Here is a 25436-nt window from a genome sequence, read left to right as displayed (position 1 = left end):
ACTTAAAGATAAAATATAAGTAAAAAGCAAAGAAGAGTAAAGCCTCTCTGAAGATGTAAAAATTAGCAGAATGTCTTTAATCGAAAAAATAGAAACATGTAAAATCTCTTAAGAGTTTTAGCGGGAATGTTTACTAACTGCCTCCACAGTACATTGACACCCATTTTACACTCTCGCCCAGTGCATGCAGCGTGTTACAGTATACCAAAGAGTGTCTAAAATGGCAGGCAAGCGTGCCAAGGTTTTTCTGTTTACCTGTTTCTGCACTTGCAGTTCCCTCTGAGATCTTCCAAGAACACCCAAGGGCTCACTGAATGCCCAGAGTGCTGGAGCTGCAGGCATGGGCCACCATGCTCCCATGAGTTTGTCCTGCAGTTTCCAACTCTCCAGACTTAGCCAGCTGACTGTGCACGGCACCCACACCTACACCTTTCAGCATCTCAATGTGGTTATCTGCTCAAATGTGCTCATGGCTCTAGCATCCGCATCGTGCGAATGGGTCCCCTGTTGGCTTTGCTTCTTTGTATTTCTCACAGGTTGATTCAAAGTCAGGAGTTTGAGTGAAGACTATGGTTAACTTTACGTCTAAAATTGGCCCCACATTTACTTCTGCTAGGCTTTTCATATGGGCTATTGGCTCATTTAGTAATTAGGTAGGTTCCAGAGCATCCACTGCCTGGTTTAACCTCTGCTTGCTGCAGACTTGCCCTTGTTCTAGACTGTGTCTAGAATTCATTTGCCAAAGTTTTTCCTAAGTCTCTTCCACTTCTCACTACTCAGAACAGGTCTTCTTCATTTTCATGCAGTGGGCTGCCGTGGTTTGCTCGCTGCTGCACCCTAGTCTGGCTAGGGTGGGGAATCTATTGCAGTGGTCCAGCATCCGTCTCTACTTTGTTGTTTCTTGGGTTTTGTTCATCTTTTCTTGAGACAGGGTGTTACTAAACACCCCAGACTGAACTCAACTCCTGGATACCTAGGATCACTAGTGTGTGTGACCGCACCTAGCCAGAGTCACCCTTAATCAGAGTAGCTTCTGTCCTGTGTCTTAAAAATGGGTCCTGCCTTATCTACAGCTGTAGGTTTGAACACATGGTGTATTTCTGCCCTGTAGAGGCTTTTTCCTTTCTGTTCCCCAAGAGCAGTGGGTTTGCACAGCTGCTCTAAGAGCAGCAGGGTCTCTCTTCCTGTGGGTATTAGGGCCGTGGTCTGTAGGAGACAAACAAAAAAGTGTGTAAGTGATGCTCTGTAGCCTTTCCCTGCCTGATGCTGGCTCAGGGCTGTCTCCCACCCCCACCCCCACCCCATCCCCATCCTGTGTAAGGCCTGACACTGCAAGCGATGCTGTTTTTCCCTGTGTGCAGCCCCGTGGTTCCGTGTTGTGTCTAGGCCAGTACCGACCTTTAGCAGTTGGAATCTCCTATTACTGTGGTGTCCAGTATCTGCCCAAACTTAAGATGCAGGGGGCAGGGAGGGGCGACTCAGGGGACCAAGAAAATGTCTTCTGATGTCAAGTTTGACTTAGTGCCTGGAAGAAGACATGACATGTTTTTTTGCTAAAGAAGAGTGTCCATTTCACAGTTCTGTGTCTGTCTCCCAGGGAAGGAAAATACAACCATGCGGCCTGCTTTGGTCTCCAGCCAGGCTGCCTTCTCCCTGATGGCAGTCGGATGATGTCTGTGGCTGCCCTGGTGGTCAACTTCTCTCAGCCCATAGCAGGCCGGCCCTCTCTCCTGAGACACGACGAAGTGCGAACTTACTTCCATGAGTTTGGTCACGTCATGCATCAGATCTGTGCACAGGTGAGCAGGGTGTTCATCATGGCAAAGCCACCAGTTTGCTTCTTTCCTTTCAGCTGCTGTCAGGTCTCTCTCTTGGCCTCATTTGTTCTCCACAAACTGAACACAATGGAGAAGTTAAGCCTACAGAGGCACAAAGTTCCCTTTTCACACCCCTCACACTGCACTTTCAGTCTGAGGTGAGCCCACTGGTGAAAGATCTTGTAGCATAACTGCTCATGGAGAAACAACCTCTTCCAAGAGGCTTCCAACCTCTTCGAACCTTCATTCCTTTTCTACTGCTGAGTAGCCTCAAGTTAAAATCACAAGTAACACAGCCATGCGGAGCTAGGAGTGGTGGGTGTGTTAATTGTAACCCTGCACTTGGAAAAGAGGCAGGAAGATCAGGAGTTCAAGACCAGCCTTAACTCCATAGCAAGTTCAAGTCCATCTTGGGCTACATGAGAGCCTAACACAAAAAAATAAATGACTGTGTAGAGGGTTTTTTCCCCCAGGAAAAATGTATGTGCGGTGAATTGAAACTCCTTGAGTGCCAAGCAGAAAAGAAAAGTGATGGTTACTTGTGTGTGTTCATGTGTATGGTGGTCAGAGGCCAGTGTGTGACGTTTTTCAGGGACTGTCTCTCAGTGAGACCTGGGGCTCACTAGATAGGGTAAACAGGCTAACCACCAACCCCCAGGAATCCACCTGCAAGCGTCGACCAGTTTACTGTTTTTTTTTAAAAGAAGATTCTAGGGTTGGTGCTAAAGTCCTCATGCTTATTCAGCAGCCAGTACTTCAACTAAGCCGTCTCCCCAGGCCAGAAAAGAAAAGGGGTTTCTGTTTTTTTCTTTTCTGTTTTATCTTTTGAGACAAAAAAAAAATCCGATAATGTATAGCCCAGCTGGCCTTGAACACATGATTTCCTGCCACAGCCTCAAATGCTAGTGAAGTGATGTATAGGTTGTTTTATGTTTTGCCTGTCTTATCACTTGTGTGCATGGTCCCTAAGGAAGCCAGAAGAGGGTGTTAGATCCTCTAGAACTAGACATATACAGATAAAGACTGTGAGCCACCATGTGGGTGCCAGAAAATGAACCTGGTTCCTCTGGACAGAAACCCAGTGCTCTTAACCACTGTGCCATCTCTCTTAGTGTGTCTCTCTTAAACCAATCAGTTCCCTACACTTCTTAGACCTTCGGCTAACCATTCAGGAGCAGAATGTGTCCTTTGGATGACTGTGCAGATTCTGTCCTCTGGGTAGTCCTCTCAGAATGGAGTGTTGAGATATTTCTGCTGAGAACCAGTGACCAATACCTTCTACCCTCTATACACGGAGATCTATGTATTTGCTGCTTTTAAGTTTAGAGACCTTTTGTATTCATCTAAAATGAATGGCCATTGAATAAGATCCATAACTTCTGTGTTCGCTAATGACTTCTGAATTTGCCATACATATGCAGTAGATTGGATCTAAGATATGACACCTCATAGTTTGGATTCTACACTGCCACAGTCTGGAGGTTGGATGGCCAGAGGAGCTCACTGGAGCGTGTCATGGTGACATTTAAATGTCTGTGCAGGAACTTCCAGTTCCCAGGCATGTGGATGCCCTAGTTCACTGTTTACCGTGTTGTCATTAGGGACCTGAGTTTCACTGTGTTTTGTGTGTCAACTGCCAGGTTGGTAATTTACAGGATAGCAATCAGGAGAGGCATTGCCAGTATCTGTTCCTGCTTCGTGGGTTGCGCTCTCTGCAATCTCTGGCCTTTTGAACTTCTGCAGAAGGAAGAGTAATGCCTCTCACCAGTTTTCATTCTTGCTGATGTCTTTGTTGGTTGTATGTTAAAAGCAGTTTTGAACTATAAAGAGATAATTATTTTAATAAACATCAGAATCACAATAAAGCCTTAATTAAAAGTGAAAGGGCTATAAATAGTCAGACAAACTTCAAATGATGTGACCTGAAATAGTCTGTAAAGTAACACCATTGGTCTTTTCTAAATATTTGAATTATATACCACTGTAGAGAAACAGGCCCTGTCAGGGGAACCCTGGCATTGTGACAGAACATTGGATTAAAATATATAGGGCTAGGTTCAATCCTATGTGCGCCATCCAAGAGAAAAGAAATGTGACTTGGCCTTTTCAAACCCTCTCATGTCTCCATTCATAAAACAGGGACAAGTCTGGCATAATGGTGCATGCCTTTAATCCAAGCACTCAGTAGGCAGAGGCAGGAGGATCTTTATGAGTTCAGGGCCAGCTTGATCTACATTGTGAGTTCCAGAACATCCAGAACTACATAGTAAGACCTTGTTTCAAAAAACCAAACTGAAATAAAATGGAGACAATAGCAATTCTTAGTCTTTATTTATTTTTCTTTTTTCTTTGTGGGGGAAGGGGTTGACACAGGGTTTCTCTATGTAGCCTTGGCTGTCTGAAAACTCACTCTGTAGACCAAGCTGAGCTTGAATTTAGAGATCCACCTGCCTCTGCCTGCTGAGTGCTGGGTGCTGGGATCAAAGGCCTGTGCCACCACCTCCTGGCTAGTATTTTATTTTGCAATAGACTATCTTTTGTTTATCCTTTGATTTTTTTTTTTTAGTATTTTCGTAACTGTTTATGTATAACCCAATCCTTTTAGAATCAAAAGTGAAGAAGGGGGGTGGGCAGGAGCAAGAAGAAGCAGACCACAGCCATGAGGTTCAAGAAAACACATGGGTGCCCCTTCAGAGTGCTGTAGTGAAAGGAAGGAGACTTCCACATCAGAATCAAGACCCTTGCCTTGCTCAGATGATCTCTAACCACTTCAAAATTTGATTCCAGAAGCAAGAATAGCGTGAGCTATTACTATGCTGGGGGTGGCAGAGTATTAGTCGTAGAGAAGCATAGATATTTTATTTTTAAAAATAACATTAAGATATGTTTAGTCGCTTAGATATAATTGCTTGGTCAGAGCAACCTGTACTCAGGCTAGATACATATTGGGCAGGCTAAGAAGAAAAATGGAGCTGTGTAAGGTGTCAGACACCTATGGTCCCTGCACTCCCAAGGTTGAGGCAAAAAGATTGTAAGCTCAAAGCCAGCATAGGTTACATAGTGAGTTTGTGACCAGCTTGAGCTACGTAGCAAGGCATTGTCTCAGAAACTCAAGAGAAGCAGAAGGCAGAGCTGCCGGAACCTTCAGAGCGTGTCCCAGCACGGCACTGCTTCCTCCGCAAGGCTCTCACTCAGGTGAACCCAACATGGCTTTTCCTGTTTTCAAAGTGTCAAGGCTCTTGAAGCTTAGCACGAGTTGCCCAAAGGCAGCCCAGCCACTCGGCTGCCTGCTCTGCCAGCAGTGCACTAGAGGCAGCTGTGTCGCATGTGACCTGAGCCAGTTCTCCCACATGCAGAGTCTCCATGAACAGGCTTCTTTCTCAGTTATTAGGTGGTGTTCTGATAGCAGGGCAAAGTGTGAATGTCTCTACTTTCACATGTCCCTGTGGGCTCTTAGAGTTTGTGACTTTGACATCAGACATGATTTCATTGAAGATCCCTCTTTTATTGTTCTATTGTTTTGTTCTGTTCTGTTTTGTTTTGTTTGTTTTGTTTGCTTGTTTTTGTTTTTCGAGATAGGGTTTCTCTGTGTAGCCCTGGCTGTCCTGGAACTCACTTTGTAGACCAGGCTGGCCTCGAACTCAGAAATCTTCCTGCCTCTGCCTCCCCAGTGCTGGGATTAAAGGCATGCGCCACCACGCCCAGCTTTGTTTTGTTTTTTTTTAATCTGTGTATAAGTATGTACATATATGTTAACATAGAATAAATGCTAACATAAACCAAAGTGTGCATGTGTATAATGCGTGTTTGGGAAGTTGCTCATTTCTTTTGTACGCTGCAACTTTTATATATACTTTTTTAGCTTTCTAAAGGATGACTTTTACGTGTCTGTCTTTATGATTATGGATGCCAGTGGAAGCCAGACGAGGGCATCAGATCCCTTGGAGCTATCCAGGTGGTTGTGAGCCCTCAACATGATCCTCGGAACTGACCTTTTGGAAGAACAACGAGTCAGTTCTCTTACCCACTCTCCAGTCGCTCCAGCCCCTGAAGTATTTTATCTTTCTAATAAGAGAAAGGTTTTTTTCTGAAGACGAAGAATGCGCAGGTGATTTTTTTAAAGCAGAATTATTGATTATCTCCTTGCACGGTGTACAAAGAATGGTAGGATAGAATTCAAAATAAGTTAGAGTGCTTTGGATTTTTAGGATTCAAGGACATGAAAGGCAAGAATCTAAAAGCGGAAAGTCAGTAGAGGTGAGACAAGTAAAATGTTAAGCACTCAAAGAACATAGAGGAAAGACATGAGGCAGGCGATAGGTCAGGTGGAGTCTAAGAGAAGCTGTCTCTGAGTTACCTCAGTTAGGTTCTCCACAGCGCACATTCTTCTCACACCTCAGTGCACAGACCTTGAGCGGGGCATCCCCTGGGCATGTGCTGGGCTGTCGGGCATAGGATGGTAAGCCAAGCTCTCTCTGACTCAGCATCAAGGTTAAGTGGAACTTTTGTTCTTATCTGAAAAGGAGCAGTTTAAGTAAGTGCCTAGTTAGGACAGCGTAGGTAGCCTGAAGGCAAACCCGTGAAGTTCAGTTGTGATATTCAAGACTTTCCCAAATTGTGTTTCTTCCTGTCCTCAGACACCGACCTGCTCAAGTGCAGGGCTGCAGTGAAGACTAAGAAAAGATGAACCGTTTCTCACATCTTCTTTGTTACTGTTATTTTTTTCCAGTGATGCCTAGATATGTTCAAAGATAAAACCGTGACTTCTTACCCATCTAGTGACAGGAAAGTCTAGTAAATAGTGGCCACTTGTTTTTAGTGCCTTGCTTTGTGACCTGAACTTCTCATTAGCCTTCAATGTGGGGTAGATCAGACACATCAGGATCTGGACTTCGTGCTATTAAATCAGCAGTTGGCCCCATGAGTCAGCCAAGGTCTCTTCTCCGGAGGGCTGTCACTGTCTTAGGCATGTTGTGCTGACTCATTCCAACAGTTGCCTTTGCTCTGCTTTGGAGTTTTTTTTTTTTTATCATAAAAAGGAACCACAGTTATAACCAGTAAAAGGAGTTGGTCTCTTAATTCGATACTAACAACCTGTAGTGCTTAAGAGTTAAAAGGGCTCACATGACAAATTTAGTTACGTTTGTGTCATTTGACTCTACTGTGTAAGCTTAAACATTAATCTCTACATCAGCAAGACATAGGTTTTAAATCTGCAATGGAATAGATTTTAGGCATCCTAATGTCTATTTGGGAGATAGTAACACAAAGACTCATATTTAAGAGTTGGAAAGGCAGCTCAGTAGTTAAAAAAAAAAGTTGCTCTTGGGGAGGACCCAGGTTCAGTTCCCCACACCCACATGGCAGCCATAACCATCTATACCTCCAGGTCCAGGAGATCCAAGCCTACCAGCCTCCATGCACACCAGGTATGCACGTCTGTGTATATGCATACAGGCAAACACCCACATGCACAGAATGAATCTTAAACAAGTAAAACCAAAAACCAGAAAGAAAAGTAACTTCCTTTCAAAATTCCCCATCGAAACAGAAGTTAACCATATTTTTTTAGGCTCCCATGATCAAACATTTTCTGCAAGAAGTGTGCTCTGATTTGCCCATTGGGTTGTCGTGTGGCTTCACACTTAGCTTTATCTGGAAGATAGATGAGCATTGCTAGCTTTTATTATGTTTAACATCCCCAAACTGATGATGCTGAGAACTACGTAGGGAATCACTCTAGGACTCTAAACCTGGGAAGTGGTATAGTCGCTTGTGAGTGCCAGTTCAGCCACCCACTCCACAGTCCTGCGCAGGAGGCCCCCTCACACTGCAAAGCCAAAGTCCCCATTTCCGTGTCTATGCTGACTATGGTATCCTTTGGCTTAGGAGTTTCCTGGTTTGCTGGAAATTGAGCTTTTGAATTTTGTAGATTTTTTTTTGTCTTCATGTGAAAAATATTTAAATGATGTTGCCCAAAGGGTTCACAAAGGCGCAGCATGGCTGACTTTTGGGAAATCTGTAAGCAGGCGAGCTATTTTTAACTTTTACTCCTTCCTTGCAAACATTTCCTTTTGTTCTCTAGAGAACATTGTTGATCTGTTCATTCATTGGCAGTGTTCTGCCCCACTAGCAGACTTAGGGAGAATAGGCCCTCTCTTCTTCACGCTGGTGACGTAATTGTGTTGCTTCTTAGTTGTCCAATTTTGGCTCTAACTCATGAGTTACTCATTTGTTCATGTTTTTTTTTTTTCCTGGATACTGAGCAGACCCTTCCCCCAGTGTGTGTGTGTGTGTGTGTGTGTGTGTGTGTGTGTGTGTGTGTACACGCGTGTAGACCCTTCCCCCAGATTTTGTGTGTCTGCGTTGCCTTCATGGAAATCTTCACACAAGCAAGAATCACGAGGCTGCTGATTTTGTCTTGTTGTATGAGGGTAGCTGATGGCTTGATTTTCCCTTGTTTGCACTGCTCGTATCTGTTCAAGCACTATGCTTCATAAAACCGTGTATTTAGCATTACTGCTTTGGGATAGACAGTGCACAGCTTAACCTTGTGTACCTCAGCCTCCTGTTCTGCCCTTGAGATCTTCTAGTCTCAGGAGGGAGTAACTTTTCTTGGGAAACATAACTCAAATGGCACCTTAATTCTCCTTTATGTCCTTCTCTGTGGCCAAGTGTCTTCCTGTTCTCGTCTGGTTTTAAGTCCTACGTCTGCTATTATTCTGTGTGTGCCTCAGTTTCCTTAGTTCACCAATAGAAGTAATAGGACATACACCATACAATAATGTAGTAGTGGGGGAGGGGCATGCACATGCTCATGTGTGTACAAGTGTACGTTTGTACACCTGGGTGTGGTGGCCAGAGGTCAACCTCTGATATTCTTCCCAAGTAGTTGTCCATCATTTGTTTGTTTGTTTGTTTGTTTGTTTATTTTTGAGACAGAATTTCTCACTGAACCTGATACCAGCCACAGGTTACCTGGCCATTTGCAACGCTCCTCTTTCTACTTCCCAAGTGCTGGGATCACAAGTGCGCATGGCACCACGCCTGCTGGTATTGCAAATGTGTCTATACCACGCCTGCCTGTTTACCTGAGTGCTGGCCATGGGGTTTAGGTCCTCATGCTTATGCAACAGACCTTTTACCCACTGAACCATCCCGAGCTTCTTGGATAGAAATTTAAGCCACACTGTGCTTGTATGAACCAGACACGATGCCTGGCACAGGAAGTCTTTTCTGCGTACTGGCTTTTACAATACTGTATTAGATTGGTCTATCTATAAGGCGAATACAATCTTAAAATGTTACATACCAGAATGAGGCAAAATACTCTCTTTCTAGGGGTCTTTGCCTCTTCCCCTGTACAAATGGAAGCAGCTAGTGGGAGTCGAGGGATGGGGTATGCCCTCAACAGAGGTGCCCTAATACCAGTGCCTACTGAAGTGTTTCCCTGGACCTCCCGTGTTGCAGCCTTTCCTATCGAGAATCAGCGCAATTATAACATGAAGTCAAGCAGAGTATTTTGCATAGAGGGGCAGGCAGAATGTGCTGTCATCCTGACATCTGTGCCTGTGCCCCAGGCCAGAAGCTGAATGGTTAGACACTGCTGATCTGGCACCCCATCTGCTCCTTCTCTGCAGCTAAGTCCTCTTCCTGGCTTCTCCTTTGTAGAGCCTGGGGTGATGAAGCCAGGGACAGTGCTGGGGTGTGAGGCATCAGGAGAGGAAATCGGGGGTGGAGGAACGGGGAAACAGGAGGTTCCCATCCTATATCCGACCCCTAACTTGTCTCAGCTGCTCACGGTTTGCAAGTGTTCCTTGGATGGGGTGATGGTTCCAAAACGCTAGCCTAGAAAAGGGAACGGAAATGGCAGAAAACAAGCCACGAGCCTATTGTGAGAAATCTCTTTCTTTCTGCGTGGCTGCTTTTATAACATCAAACTCAATCAAGAATCTTTGAAACTTGGCTTTCAGAACTCTTAGCCTAGGCCCCCTGAGAGTGAGTCCCTTCTTTCCATCACAGGGGTTTTGAACGTTGAGTGAGTTGCTTCTCTCTCCCCTCTGCTCACATTCATTCACCCACGTGCAGCGCATTGGCAGGCTCACCTTCCAGGCCACTGGCTTCTTCTCAACTTGATCTGAGGGGTCCAGCTCAGGTTTCCCACAGCATAGCTGTCGTAGGATCACTGGTATAAACTTCAGAACACAAAACATATCTCTCTGTCTCTCTGTCTCTCTGTCTCTCTGTCTCTCTCTCTCTCTCTCTCTCTCTCTCTCTCTCTCTCTCTCTCTCACACACACACACACACACACACACACACACACACACACACCCTAGGCTGGAATGTTGTAACTTAACCCCTTAACTGATTTAAACTTGAGTAGTTGAGCAACAGTGGTGAATGCCCCGAAAGGCATGTATTGAGTAAACATGAATAACCAACTGCAGGAGGAGCCTGAGAGAGACTGTTTATCTAAGGGAAATTGTTTGCCTTCTCCCCTAACCCCAACTGCTGGGGTCACATTCACAGCCTCACACAGTAGACAACGTTCTGCCAGTTAGCCACATAGAACTCCAGTGCTTTGTTCTCATCCTGCCTTAAGTGTTGATGGGGCTCATTATAGTTCACTGCGTGTATATAGTTCTACTCAGTGTTTTTAAAAACACGTTTATGTTTGCTTTCTAGACTGACTTTGCACGATTTAGTGGAACAAATGTGGAAACTGACTTTGTAGAGGTGCCATCACAAATGCTTGAAAACTGGGTGTGGGACATTGACTCCCTGCGAAAACTGTCAAAACATTATAGAGACGGACACCCTATCACAGACGAGCTGCTGGAGAAGCTTGTGGCTTCGAGACTGGTCAACACAGGTATAGTCAATGAGAGAAGCAAGTAGGAATTGTTAAATGCAGAATTCCTGGCAGCTCCTTCTGTCAGGCGTACTTTGACTTTAATAACATACTCCAGGAGTGCTGTGCGTGGAGGGAGGGAGGCTGGCTGTGTTGGAGCGGCAACGCCTGGGACTGTGTCTGAGGGGAGCGTTTCCTCCTAAGTCATACACGGTCCAGATGCTGTTTGGCCTTGCTACCCTTTTGTGATGAATGGTACTGAATCTCTGATCTCGTGGTGTTAGCACACATCGTTCTCTCTCCAACACGTTGTTCAAACACTCTTAACCTTATTAGGTCTTCTGACGCTTCGCCAAATTGTTTTGAGCAAAGTTGACCAGTCCCTCCATACCAATGCGTCGCTGGATGCCGCGAGCGAATACGCTAAATACTGCACAGAAATTTTGGGAGTTGCAGCTACGCCAGGTATGAGGCGAGAGCACCTGAGTTCATTTTTCTTGTAAGACCTCAGAGTCTCCTTAGCCTTACAGGCGGGTGGACAGTTTTCAGATAAGCACACTCTGCCTTAGGAGTTGTCCTGTCCAAAAGTGCTTGAAGGGGAGGTGGCTCCACAGTCACTGCATTGCAGTGTAATCAGGCGTGAGCAGTTGGCCTCTGCCCCAGAGCACAGCCATTCCCGTTTGGCAGCACCTGCCTGTCCCCTCCCTCCCTGTGTGTACCAGGACTTCCCTGTGATTTTCAGTAAGAAGTTGGCAGAAGGGCCATTTCAGGGGGAGACGGGAACCTCCTTCATTTCTGACTCCAATGCCAGTTCAAGCTTTTGACTGGCAGTTTCTAACAGGATACTTACAGTGTTTGCTATTGGGTGAGTCTAAAACTTACATTTTAAGCCAACTAATATGTATCTATTTGGATGTCAGTTATAAACTTTTTCACCAAGGCAATTGTTGCTAAAATGAATCAGACACGGTTATAGAGGATATTAAGATAAGAGTGGCCATTGAGTCACCTGAGCCTCACCTCCTGATCTGGAAATCAAGGAACAATATTGTGTCTCTTTGACAAAATGGCAGCTCAATGTAGACACACCTCGTAAATCTCTTTCAAAACACTTCATTTTCAGAAATTATCAACCTACACAAATGCCATTTTATTTTGAGTCATCTTAGATACAAGAATTGTGGCAGGGGCCTTAGATACAAGAAGGGGGCTGGGTTGTAGCTCAGCATTAGAGTTAGGCTATGTTTGACTCTCAGCACCTGAGGGTGGGGGGCTCCAGCAGAAAGTAGGGTTATTAGTAAAGTATTTTAAAAGCACATTGGCATGACTTGCCCTGAGCTACTGACGGGCATGGACAAGGCTTCAGAAATTGTTGTTAGACATCCAGAGCTGGGGCTGAGCTACTGACAGGAGAAAGGCTTGTATATAATCTTGGCTAAGGGTACATGCCAACCAGTGAGATGAGTGCATGCCAACCTGTGAGATGCCATCCTTCCCTCCCCTCACAGCTGGGCTCCCCAAAGGAAAGCTAGCTAGTTCACAGCCTGATTAATTAGCATTTTCTATCATTCTGATTGAAATTATCTTTTTTTAAGGCACAAATATGCCAGCTACCTTTGGACATTTGGCAGGAGGGTATGACGGCCAGTATTATGGATATCTTTGGAGTGAAGTCTTTTCCATGGACATGTTTCACAGCTGTTTCAGAAAAGAAGGGATTATGAATCCAGAGGTACTGTATGGCTTTGCTACCCCCAGGGTTAATTTTGTAGTTGCTCTCTCTCCTTCAGCTCCAAGTATATAATAGCTAGAGTTTCGAGTAAGAGACTTAGTAGCAGCTTTTAACTTTAAGGCCTGGCATCTTCTCAAATCATCATACATCATTAAGTTTCAGTGTACAAGTGATTAACTCTTAATTCTACAGATTTTTTTTAAAAAAAAACCTACTGTACTTTCTTGCTTATTAACATTCCCATATATTGCGTAATTAAAAATTCAAAGCCTTGTTTATGCACTCGAGAGTTTATGGCTACTAGTTTTGACATGTGCCATACAGTGTTTCTGTTTTATAAGAGGTTGAGAAAGAAAGGTAAACGTCTTCCTGATGTAAATAGTCTCTGTGTTGTGATATTCTTTACAGGTTTCTTTGTACATTTTCTGTGGGAGGCACCCTTTTTCTGCGGCCAGCGTACTCCACCTATTACATAGTTTGTAACCTAAGTGCCTTTGGGGTAACTTAAGCTGCTTCATTAATCTGAGCCATTCCTTCCCAGGCACGGTGAGGAGGCTGCCAGGTGGCTGCCAGCCAAGCCTTCCTGGGACAGACCCTAGTCTCTCTGCTCATGGACGACCCGACTGTCAGTTATGTCTGAGGCTGGTATATTTCCAGTGTGTTTCCAAGTTCTGTTTGGTTCAGAAATTAGAACAAATTACCCAAATCAAGCTCTCAATGCTTATTTCAATCAGCCAACTTGTTCTTTGGGCTTTTGTTTCTCTACTAAGTAGCGCCCCTCTGCATACATATCGAAATATGTCATATATTTTAGGGTCCCATTTCTTCCATCTCTCTCTCTCCAAAAAAAATCTCTCCAGACTAGCCACACTGATTCATTCCAAGCATCCCCTCCCCCATCCTACCTCATCCAGCAGGACTTTAAGCTTCCTCTTTGACTGTGCCCACCCAGTCAGCAAGTCTGATACTGACTCTGTTTAGCATTCTGATGTCTGCATGACTTTCAGCCTGCCCAGCCCTCCGGCCTCCACTGTCTTAGGTTGAGATGGTGCCCTCAATGGGGTCTTCTGAAGAAAACCATGTGAGTTCATTTACCTGCCCTACACTTTGACTCATGCTGGCTAACCTCAACTGGCCCTGCAGTGCTGCTCTGTAGGCCAGTGCTGCTCTTAGGCCTGCCCCCATTCTCTGTTGATTTCCTTTATCACTCTGAGCCCCCAGCCTGTCTACTCTGTAAACTGCCTCTGCCCCTCTTTCTTGTTACGTCATCCCTAAGCCTCACTACATAATACAAGTGAACCTCCTGCCTCATCTTCCCCAGCTCAGGGGATTGATTACCCAGTCCAAGTTTTCCCTTTGTTAAGAAAATTGAGCCAGGGATGTGGCTCAGAAGTAGACGGGTATTGTCTTAGCTCTGCCTACCTTCACACATCTATTCCTTCTATGCATTGCATTTTAAATGTACGGCTTCTTTTAAGCCAGGAGCGGTGGCACATACCTGCAATCCTAGCATGTGGGAGGTAGAGGCAGGAAGATCAGGAGTTTAAGATCATCTTTGGCTACATAGTATATTCAAGGTCATGAGCTTCATGAGATCTTGTTTTAAAACAAAAAAAAATTTTTTTTTATTTGTGCCCCTTAAAAATTATACTATTCGTTAAGACCCCATTCAAAAAGCCATTGATGGGGCTAGAAAGATGGCTCAGTGGTTAAGAGCCTGTGTTTGGTTCCCAGCACCCACTTAATAGCTCACGACCATTTGTAACTCCAGTTCCAGGGGAACCAACACCCGCTTCTGACCTCTGCAGGCACCAGGCACACATGTTACACACATCCATACAAAGAAGCAAAACACTCACACACATAAATAATCTAAGAATATTTTAAAATGCTACTCATGTATGAACTATTGTAGATTATTCAGACCGAAGTGATCCCTTTTATCCTCCTGGTAAACTTAGGAGCACGTGGGAAAGGCTTTGGTAAAACTTTGCTTTTGTTTGGATTGTTTGATGTAACTCACATAAAATAAAAATATTCTTTGCAAAGGATTTTACACAATATTCTTAAAGTACGGTCAGAACAAACACTGACAAACACTGATGACTCTGCATGGTGAGATGTTAGGAGGGCTTAACCTTTCTCTCTGCTCCTCACGCAGCTGCCCCTTACTCTAGGAGTCCACAGACGCGAGAAGGACTCAGGACTCACTCGTTTGTTGTTGTTTGGCTTTTTTGTTGGTGGTGGTGATGGTTGTAGTTGTTGATGTTTTTTGAGACAAATTTGCTTCATAACCCCAGCTGGCCTCAAACTAATAGCAATTCTCCTGCCTCAGCATCCTGAGTACTGGGATTCCAAGCCTGTACCACCAAGCCCAGCAGAAATGGTGTTTCAAGGAGAGGAAAAGTGGCCTGGAAAGGTTCAAGTAGGACATAGTCCTGGCTGCCATTATCTCTTAGGCTTCCTGGTGCAAGCATACACTCCCTCCCTCTGAGGTGAGCCAGCCTCTGGGCCTTCACTCATCTTGCTACACCTCGGCCCCTCCACCCCTCCAGCTGTCAAAGTGGCAGCCAAATTCTAGATCCCAGTGGCTCTCTTGCTACTTGAACATCCTGCAGAAACAACCCACCATCAGGTTTCTCTGTGCTTTTTATACCCAAGCTCTGAAACTTGGCAGGCAGCCAGGCTGCTCTTCATTAGGTGAGGACAGGAGTGAACTTGGAGAAACAAAGATCCCATCACCCAGAGCTGCTTCCTGGGACGTTAGAAACACAGTCCAGCTCCACTGAGTTTCTAGATGCTCTGGCAGGACTCAGGGCTATCTACTTGTTATGCAAACAGGCCGCTTTGAATTTCCAGTTTTCACTTCCTTTTCCTTACCCTTCAAACACTGTGAGGAATCCTGTCATTTCTCACTGTCTTGCCATGACAGCAATTATGGGCCTGGGTTGAGAAACCAAGGAAGGGGAGGCCCTCACTCTCCACCCTCGTTCTCTCCACTGCTTGTGCGAATTCTAGAACCAGCTTTTTCAACAGCCATTTGACCCCTCCTCGTTCTGTAGTGAATGCTGTTTGTTCTTGTGGGGTGGCTTCAGCTTTGCTTTGTTTTGTTTTACAAATATTTACTCTAGCACCTGACTTACAGAATACAAATATTTACCAAAAATTAAAAATTCTTGGCACAATACTCCTGTCCTATGAAAAGGCTTCCATTGTTCCTACAACTGGAGAGATAGAGAGAAAGAAACACTATTCTTCAGCGCAGTGTGCCGAGCACTGCTTGTTTTGTGCATGACCTCAGCCTTGCCATCAGCCAGCACTGCAGAAGGTGGTGTTACTTGGTCTGGGTTGCCTTCAGTCTCACACATAGGGTTGGTTACATAAGCAGAGTAACAATGGGAATTTTTATAGTGTAAGCAGTGCTGCACTTGGTCTGAAGTCATGGGAACCATCGCCAGTCTGTCACGTGAGCTCTGCTGGCGTGAGGCCTCACACTCCCCAGCGTGTTGGGAGCATTTTGAGAAGGTAGCTGGACATGTAAGGACTCAGTCCCAAGCCCGGGAATGCCTGGGATCAGGAGGCCTCATTGGTCACACTCTACAGAAATGCATCTCCAGGCATTCGCTTGAACATCTGCTGTCCTGCACAGCCTGGGGTCTGCTCTGAGCAGCAGTTCATACCCTGGCAAGCTGCACTGCAGAGGGCTCCTGCTCACGGGAAACCAAACCCAGCCGAGTCCGATGTCAGCCTGCAGCCTCTGAGTACGGAGCAGCAGTGCTGACTGACTGATGGTGCAGTTGTCTCCCTCTGCTCTGGGACATCTCTCCAAGGGTCAGAACTGGCCCCTGTCCTGTGGCAGCCTCAAGCTACGTTCCCTGTGTTGTCTCTGTCATTTTTCATATTATTCTTTCTAGTGAATAATTACCACATTTTAGTTATTTATTTAGCTTATTTTTTTTTTAATTCCTAAATTCAGGTTTGGGAGATGGTTTTGTTGGTAAAATCTTTGCCTTACAAGTGTGGGGACATGAGTTGGCACCTCCAGCACCTATATAAAAGCCAGGTACAACAACACAGATCTGTAAGCCACCACTGACAGACGAAGGCCCCAAAACTCTGGCCAGCCAGTCTAGCTGAATGAGTACACTGCAGGGTTAGTAAGAGACCTGCTGCAAATCTCTAGAGAGGAACTGACAAGACATTCAGAATTGACCTGTAATCTACACACGTGCATACAGCACATACAAGGCCTCACATTGATGTTTTCATATGCGTATACATGCATGCATGCATACATACATACATTTAGAAACACATACACACATGGCATGCACACACTCGTAGTAGAACATGGAGAGGCTGTCACTGCAGATGTGACCTCTCCATCCCTGGCAGTTGTCTTACTGACAGAGGGCAAGCTGCCTGGGGTCAGTGCCCTCCGCCAGCTCTGGCACTCTTGCAGGGCATCTTTCAGTTCACCGAGTGTACTTTCAAACTCCAGCCCCTAAGCATAGGGTTGGAAAAAAGGGAGCATTTTAACTAGGGCCATTTTTTTTAAATAAGGCAACTTCATTGTGGGAAATTTTTCCAAGAAGTAATAGACATTGCAGGCTCAGAGACTACTGCTGTTTTCTGCCAGAATTGCCTTCCTCCGTTTTAGAGAAATTTCGAAGCTTTGTTTCTTGCATCAGTAAAGGAGAAGAACCAGGCATTGCTTCCAAAAGAAACACGGAGAAAATCAAGGTTGTTCAACGATTATGTTTTAGTCTGTGGTGTCATAGGAAGATCTTACATGCAATAACGTACAAGGAAGAATCATGTTTGAGTTGGAAAGGGATAGCCTGATGGAGATTTTAATATTAACGATGCCAGTACTCTTTTTTTTTGTTTTGTTTTGTTTTTGTTTTTTTGAGACAGGGTTTCTCTGTGTAGCCCTGGCTGTCCTGGAACTCACTTTGTAGACCAGGCTGGCCTTGAACTCAGAAATCCGCCTGCCTCTGCCTCCCGAGTGCTGGGATTAAAGGCATGCGCCACCACGCCCGGCTGCCAGTACTCTTTAAACAGAATTTTAGCTCAGTTCCTGCTGTGCTGTGTTGCTACAGGAGGATGTGGGGTGTTTTTACCTCCTGTGAGAGTGTTCCTCACAGAGATCCAGTTCTCCTCTCTGACTCCTCTGTGTCTCTGTACAACCACTGTTGTGTTAACTCTGGCCCCTTAACAGCCGTGGGTGATAGAAGAGACAGTAAGAGTGGAGGTGATTATATTTCCTTCTGCAGAGTCTGACTGTGCACCCTACTATCCTAGCTTTGAATGTGTGCTCCTTTAGCCTAAACCTTCCAATTGCTGGGATTGCCTTGGGGTGCCACACAGTCGGCTGATTGCTTTGCAAGTCTTGAATTCCGGCCAGTGCAGGAGATTGTTCTTCTGTCTGCTGGAGGGGCCTCCAAAGCACTAGGTAAGCACTCCATGCCGGGCTATAGGGCTTTACCTCCAAGGTTGCGACTGGGCCACACTAAGTTGCCCAGTCTAACCTGGCAGCCCAGGCAGGCCTTAAAGTTGTGATCCTCCTGCCTTAGCCTCCCAAATAACTGGAATCACATGCCTATGCCACAAGGCTTAGCTTTCTTCTCTCTCTCTCTCTTTCTCTCTCTCCCCTTTTTCTTTCTTTCTTTTTTAAATAGCCTTCTTTGTGATTCCACTAGAACACAAATACACTAAGCCTAATACTAAACACTAAGTAGCCTACCTTATGTTTTGTTTTGAGACAAGTCTTCCTGTGGAGCCCAGACTAGCCTCAAACTCTCCATTTTCCTACCTTGGCTTCCCAAGTACTAGAACTGTGGGTGTGGACCACCACACCCATTGCCTGCTTATCTATTTCTTATCTCCCTTCTGGGTCAGGAGGCTCTCATAAAAGAGATTGCTTTACTCACCTTGTGTCTCCTCTACCTTAAAGTTGTATCTATATTGGACCTTATTCTTGGTCCCCCCACTTCTTCCACTGACTTACCCTCAAAACTTTTACAGTGCTGCTAAGGATGTGTCTCTCCTGCCCCACTCCATTTCCTTTCTGTCCTCACTAGCTGGAGCTTGCAATGAGATTTCTAGGAAACCTTTAAGTCAGGTGCCTTTCTTCTCCACAGCCTTCCTCTCTTTCCCACCTTGTTTTCCTCAAAGGCATTTGGTCTTCCCTTCCCTCTCCCCGAGATCACCTCACCCTCAGAGAAAACACAGGGTGCGCCACAGGGAGGGCACTGTGAGCCATGAAACATCTCAAAGTCCACTGTGCAGACAGCTGGAGACTATGCCAGGTGCCTAGGTGACCTCACCTGTCCTGGGCAGGGCACTCACTCTACTGCACATGGGAAGGAGACAAGTCTGGCGCTGCTCCTGGAGTGGCTGGGTTGAAAGGCTACGAGAAAGTTATCATGTATGCTGGCTCCAGGATACAAAGCTAGTGGGAGCCAGTCCACTGTCCTGTCCGTGTTTTCATAACTGATAAGCAATGAGCATCCTGCTTAGGGTAATTACATTTGCTATTAAAATATTGCCTCAAAAGGTTTGTACTCTTGCATAAGTGAAGGCCTTCTCTTTTCTACCTAATATTCTTCCTGAATTATCTGTTCTTCCTCACTGATAGTGGAGCTGCACTCTCTTGTGTTTTCTTTTAGCTTTATTAGAAGACAGGTAATTTTTAGGAAATGCCAAACAAGAATGCAGTTATTTATTTCCCTGAACAGAGATAGATCAGTAACTGCCTGGGGAGGGTTACAGGGGTAGGAGTTATCAAATCCCACTATGCATCTGACAGCCTGGAAAGTATAAGGACAGCATATTCCCATTTTATACATAAGGAAGCTGAGTACCGTGTACTTAATGAATCAAGCCGTAGTTCAAGCCTGGGCCTAACTCCTAGCCTAACCTTGCCTTAGAAACCCTCAGGGTTAGAAAGGGCCTTCATAGTGCCAAAAGATAGGTGCAGCTCTTTGAGGATTCTAAACCTCTGGCCACTGATTGAATTCCCTTCCAAGGAGAGCTGATAGGATCTGACTGCAATCTCCCAGAGGACCTCAGAGCTCCTCTCCCTGCCTCTCTGACTCCACCTATGGCAATGTCACCAACCATGCTTCTCAAGGTGCGCAGCACCTTTTTAAACTAAAAGTCGCTCAACTACTTTTCTTTCCTTAACAAAAAAAAAAAAAAAGCTAGGTCCGGTTACCAAAATGACTCTTAAACTCTTCTCAAAGCTTCAGTACAAGGGAAATGGAACTATTAAAAGAACATTGCTCTATAATTGAGGAAATTTAATCAACTTGTTTGGAGGCATAAGCAGAGGAAGACTTTGAGCTGTGCTGAGCCACATGTTCTGAGACTACACAGTGCCCCACTCTGACGTGGCTGCAGGCAGAGCTGGCCTGAGCCATCTCTTCACAGTGGTGAACACGCCAGTTTCCCGTGCTTCCTTTCCCTTCCCATGAAACTCCCTACTATAGCAGTTGGGGGAGAACTTTGTCAGATGTTGCATCTTGGTCAATGTCTTAATATGTTGTTCTTTTTCTGTAATATTTGAGGTATAAATGCCTTTTTTTTTTGAAGGCAGAGTTTCACTATGTAGCCTTGGCTGGCTTGGAGTTTGAAGAAATACTAATTATTGCCAAGTGTAAAGGGACACACACTTGTGATCTCACTGCTTGGCAGGCTGAGGCAGGAGGGAATCAGAGACGAAGTTACACTTTATAATTCCTGTCTCAAAAATAACAGTAACAACAATAATAATGGGCCATTGAGGATATAGCTCAGTTGAGTAAATGCTTGCCTCACATTCAGAGACCCCTGGATTTGATTTGTGTAGATCCCAGGGACTGAATAGCCCAGGCACAGAGGTTCTGTTTGTCACCTCATGACCCGTGATTGAGGTTGGGTCATAGATGTATGTGCCATTATCCTGTGTTCTATGCCCTTAGGATATGTTTGAAGTTTTCCTTAGTACAAGGCTTTAAATATTGCTGTAATTCTAGAAGTCTAACTTGCATTGTCTGTGCTATATAATACCATTGTTCCAGAGAGCACAGGCCTTCCTTGCTCCACACATTAATGCAAAACAGTGGTCAGACTGAAGCACATTCAATAGTGAGGGAGGGGGAAGGAAATGGAGGTGTGTTTGGACTAAGGAGCTCTGATAGCTTCTTAGAATGATGGAGCCTATGACAACAACAGCCAGTTGTATTTTAGAGTCTCAATTACTGTTGGAAGGGTGGTATTACTGCTGATCATGTAAGAAATTTTCTTTAAACGTGTTATTTTTTTCAACATATCAAAACAACACAGATTAAACCCAGCTCCAAATCCTCGTTGGCACAATTTCTAAGAAGTTCAGTAGCAGTGGCTTCAGGTTCTTAGGTTGCTTATAAATAAAGCAGCAAGATTGCTGTGCTCCTTCCCAGCACTGTATGAGCCCATTTCCACATCCTCCTAACCTCCGCTGTGCTCCAAGCCCTGTGTCTGTGCGTGCAGTCGCAAAACGGAGCGCAGGCGCGGGCTTGCTATCACTGTAAACACAGCAAACAGCAGAGCTCAGTGACACATACAAATTCTACAGGTTGAGTGGAGCAGTGGGAGTGCACACCTTTAGTCCCAGGCAGAGGTGGGCAGATCTCTGAGTTCAAGGCCAGCCAGGGCTATAGAGAGCACCCCTGTGTGGGGAGGATGAGAAGGGGGGAGATTACATGATGAAATGATAACATTGTGGTTACAATGGAGTTCAAGTGACGCCTCCCCAGTAGCATGGAGTACAGGTGCACACCACTGTGTCTTGGTTGAAGTGTTTAAACAAATATTTATGAATTTCATTAGACTGGAGAGGTATAGCTCAGTTAGTAGACGGAGAACTTGCCTGGCCTACACTTGCTCTGAGCTCAATCCCCAGTACAGTATGAACCAGGAATAGTGGCCTGTCATCCCAGCACCTAGGAGGCAAAGACAGAAGGGTCGGAAGACCACACTCATCCCTTGCATAGCAAGTCTGATGCCAACCTGAGACCCAAAGATACTAATTTCACTTTTAAATATTTTTTATATGTTGTTGATAGAGAAGTTAAATATGTATTTCATAATTGTATTGATCTTGCTGCCTGAGAATTTAAGCAAACACTAACTTTAATTGCTTACTCCTTACTAGAATTCAGATTATTAAATGTGAGCTTGCATCAGGGGTGAGCAGCTCACACTGGACTGCATGCAGCTGAGAATAGCTATGAATATGACAGCTTATAACAGAATCACCAACGTACCTAAAATGTTTTAAGATTTTTTGTGTGTGTGTTTTGTTTTGCAATTTTTTCCAGTTAATACCATTGCCTGGTACTTGGGTATAAACGTTCTAACTTTTGATTACATCTGTCTCAGCATCAAAAGAGTGGATGAATCAGCTAGATGATTTGTAAGTTTTAAGTGATTCCTGCCCATGCACAAAGACAACCCCAAAGTTTTATTTCATGGCTCTCGTAGGGTATTAGCTAGGTTTGCTGCTGTCCAACTTAGTGCATTTCACTCGTGCTTTATTTTACATAGTAGCTAAGTCTCTGATGGTCCAACAACAGCAGCTTGCTTTCAGTCCAAACTGAAACTACTTTAATCTCTGGCGATTCTCTAGCTCTTCCTGTACCCCAAAGGATTATCATTCCTATTGGTCAGATCACGTAATAAATATAAACGTGAGCAATATCCGTTTATTTTATATGCACATCTAGAATTAGGACTCCTTACCAGAGCAGTGGAAGGATCTGAGCTGTGCTTATGTGACGCTGAGCAGCAGCTGTTCTCTTTCAACATGTCTGCTCGGATGTTCATGTGAATAAAAACAGAGGAACTGTGGTTTGTTTTCAAATTCCAGACTTCCATCTCTCAAAACTTCTGTCCTTCCACTCCTGACCCCTCAGAATCACTTGTCACTTAGCCATCCACAAGAATGCTGCTTAGGTTTCTTTGTGGGGGGTTGTTTTGTTTTTTCGTGAGCCCCTTATAAAAATACCTGAAGGCATTTGACAGTAGCCGAGTTCCTGCTCCGAAGCACATGCAGCCCCATAGCCTTGGGAACACTTGCTCTGCTAGCCCTTCTGAATCACACTGGAACTGGGCTAACTGGCAGTAGCAAATTGTGTTCTGTTTGGCTGATTGGTGTCCCTGCCTGCCTTCATTGTCAGCTCACAGCTGAGAATCTAAGGACAGGAGACAATAATTAATATTCCACAGGGAATTCAGGCCTGAGGCTAAAGCTCCAAATCTCTTAACTACAGGAAGGAAGGAAGGAAGGAAGGAAGGAAGGAAGGAAGGAAGGAAGGAAGGAAGGAAGGAAGGAGCGAGCGAGCTGCTGCGTGAGCAGAACTGTCTAGACTCGAGTAGAGCTGAAGCCCCTTTCCTCGCCCTCACCTCTCTCTCCCTTGTGTCTGGGGATCTGGAGGATTGCTGGGCCCGTGAGTTATTAGGCATGATGTTTTCTTTTATTAGGTTGGAATGAAATACAGAAACCTAATCCTGAAGCCTGGGGGGTCCCTGGACGGCATGGACATGCTCCAGAATTTCTTGCAACGTGAGCCAAACCAGAAAGCATTCCTGATGAGTCGAGGCCTGAATGCTTCGTAAAGCAGGGACGCTGGGGGCTGTCCGTGGCTGGAGGACAAGCCAACACCGTCCGCCATGTGGTGCCGGCCTGGAGACTGAAGGCAGTTTTACAAAGGAAAACTTAGATTTCTATTCATTTGCTTTTGTTTCTTCATTTTAAAAATTATACAGATGTAAATGGAATTATAAATACTGTGACCTAAGAAAAGACCCACTAAAAATAATTGTACTATAAAGTTTCATAAAAACAGATTTGATTTCTTTTGATAAAAGTTTCATATGACTGTAATTTGATTTTTTTACTGTTATAATCCAGATAATATAATGTAAGAGGGCTAAGACATTTTAAATTGAATCACATACATGATATAATTTGATCTTTCTTATATCTTGAAGTTTTATACTTGAGATTCCTGGACTGATAAGTGAATCAGCATGTTCTCTCTGGTAAATATTTTCTCAGAGCCCTGTGTCAACCTTGACCCTCTGCCTCACAACTAAGTGACAGTTTGCCTGTGTGTGTCAAGGCCCGCAGGATACACTTCAATGCTGTTTGTCTTTTGTAGTGAGCTTTGTGATTCTCGGCTTCTGTCACACTTACTTACATAGCTCCACTTAGATTTGGGGTTCTTTCCCTTCTAAAATTTAATTTCTAAAGTTAATATTATTATTTAGATAATATTTTTAAATTTTGTTTCAACTGGCCTAGTATATAAGTTTTGTGTCTTGCACTAGAAGCTCAAATGTCAAGTCTTCGGTTGCAGTCACAGTGAGAGAAGCAGAGAACTTAGGCATCTTTTGGGTTCTCGACTTTTAGTATTTGCTATGTATTTGTTTCTGCTTGTTTTGCTTATATATATATATTTTTTTTATTTTGTTTGCTTGAGGCACCATCTCACCATGGAGCCAGATTCGCCTGGAACTCATGGTAATTCCCCTGCTTCGGCCTCCCAAGCCTTAGGGGCGCAGGTGTGAGCTGCCTCACTCAGCTCAGTTCTCACGTTTCTAATAAGACTCTGACCTTGCCTCCCTGAAAGTGGTAGGTCGGCCCTGTAGTCACAGTGTGTTGAAGTGCCAGGGGGAGAGATGACATCCACTGGAACTTAGCTTTGAAAACTCCAGAAAAGAGTGCGTTGGAGCAGAGCGTTTGCGAACAGCTGCTCCCAAGTGTTCCGTGGGCAACCGAGCTGTGGGAAAAGGCTGTCCAGCAGGCTGTTTCATATGGCGACTGTTAAGTGAACCTCCAGATCTCCAACTCCTTTTATTGGGACCTAAGTTTCCAGCTCAGAGTAGTGAGCTCACAGCATTATTTTAGCCTTGGGAGTCTACTCCAAACGGAAGCCAAGTAGGATAGAGAGGAGAAAATGTAAATGAGCTGTGATCGGACTTTCCACAGGGCTTTGAGTTGTTTCTCCACACATACCTGAGGAATGACTTTCCTGGCAGGAAACGAAATTAGAGCCTGTCTGTTCTTTAGACCCGGTGGACTTTGTGTTCAATAAAATATTATGTCGTGTAATAAAGTTATACAGAGTACCAAGAGCTGGTACACAGCAGGGAAGCCCTTTGTTTATGTAGTTTGATTTGATTTTTACAAGGCTGGGCATCAAACCTCCGGCTTCTTCACCCATGCTAGCAAGTGCTATGCTCTCCCAGCTGCTTTTATGGTGGTGGTAGAAACCTCTGGAAGCGTCTCACATCTGTCCCCACCCCCATTTTTGTTTCCTACTTTCAGACAAAAAAAAGGAGAAAAAGAAAGAAAAAAAAAAACTCTCTTCAGCTTTTTCTATTATTGCCCGGTTTGTCTCCTTCAAAAATAACTTCATCATAAATCTTACTTTACTTGGAAAAGCTAATAGCCAGTGTGTAAAAGACTGACTGCACACAATAAAGTGACATCATTGTCCGTGAGAATGAGCTCACAGTACTTTTGTCTTTTAATGTTAAAGGCACAGCGAATCAGCCGCGCAACCACCCCTCGTGTTGTGTTTATAGGTGGATGCCACCACCCTCTGCTTGGGCTTCTATTTGGTTGGATATTCCTGCATGTTCCATTTCCTCATAAGGAACAGGTTTGGTACCCCTGTTCCGCTGTGCTCGTCCTCTGTTCTCAAGCTTTCCACCGGCGATTTTCAGATACCCAGAGGCAGCTCTAAAGTGTTCTTCCCAAGGTACAATGTCTGCAGCGTTTGTCATCAGAGAAGCTGGATACCTAAGAAAGTTTTATAGAAAGTGCTCACTGTGCCCATCAAGGTACTTGGTGTCTCTGTTGACATACCTTTGTGCTTGAGAGATAGGACTGGATAACTTTGGCTAAGTGGATTCCTAGCTATTGAATAAAGAGGGGGAATAGCAAGTCCTTTGGCTAAAAGCAAGAAAATCCACTAAAAAATACTAACATATAAATAACAGCTG

At 44.7% G+C, this 25436-nt stretch overlaps 1 protein-coding gene and 1 long non-coding RNA gene across 9 annotated transcripts in view; one reads left to right on the top strand and one right to left on the bottom strand.

The window, feature by feature from the left end:
* The window catches only part of Nln (neurolysin (metallopeptidase M3 family)), an 86624-nt gene extending 61686 nt beyond the window's left edge, over positions 1 to 24938 (top strand). For 5 of the 6 annotated variants that reach the window (XR_873797.3, XM_011244699.2, XM_011244700.1 and 2 more), the window contains 5 exons: positions 1598 to 1799; positions 10504 to 10690; positions 11006 to 11134; positions 12265 to 12401; positions 22908 to 24938. Coding sequence is in view for 5 of the 6 variants with exons in the window: in XM_011244699.2 (XP_011243001.1) it covers positions 1598 to 1799; positions 10504 to 10690; positions 11006 to 11134; positions 12265 to 12401; positions 22908 to 23042 (790 nt within the window). In the remaining variant the exon portion in view is untranslated. The remainder of the gene's footprint in view (positions 1 to 1597; positions 1800 to 10503; positions 10691 to 11005; positions 11135 to 12264; positions 12402 to 22907) is intronic. The other variant, NM_029447.2, reaches the window with a different exon arrangement.
* On the bottom strand, positions 49 to 10105 carry Gm30967. Of its 3 annotated transcripts, XR_003950662.1 has the most exons (4): positions 9923 to 10105; positions 6175 to 6332; positions 1399 to 3637; positions 49 to 1206 (listed from the first exon to the last, which is right to left on the bottom strand). It is a non-coding gene; the product is annotated as a predicted gene, 30967 (long non-coding RNA). The 3 variants fall into 3 exon arrangements; XR_382856.4 differs by having other exon boundaries at positions 49 to 3637; XR_873894.3 differs by having other exon boundaries at positions 49 to 1895.
* Positions 24939 to 25436: the final 498 nt, after the last annotated feature.

Source organism: Mus musculus, chromosome 13 (genome assembly GCF_000001635.26).
Source record: "Mus musculus strain C57BL/6J chromosome 13, GRCm38.p6 C57BL/6J".
Taxonomy (NCBI): domain Eukaryota; kingdom Metazoa; phylum Chordata; class Mammalia; order Rodentia; family Muridae; genus Mus; species Mus musculus.
This window is presented reverse-complemented; position numbering and strand designations above follow the sequence as displayed.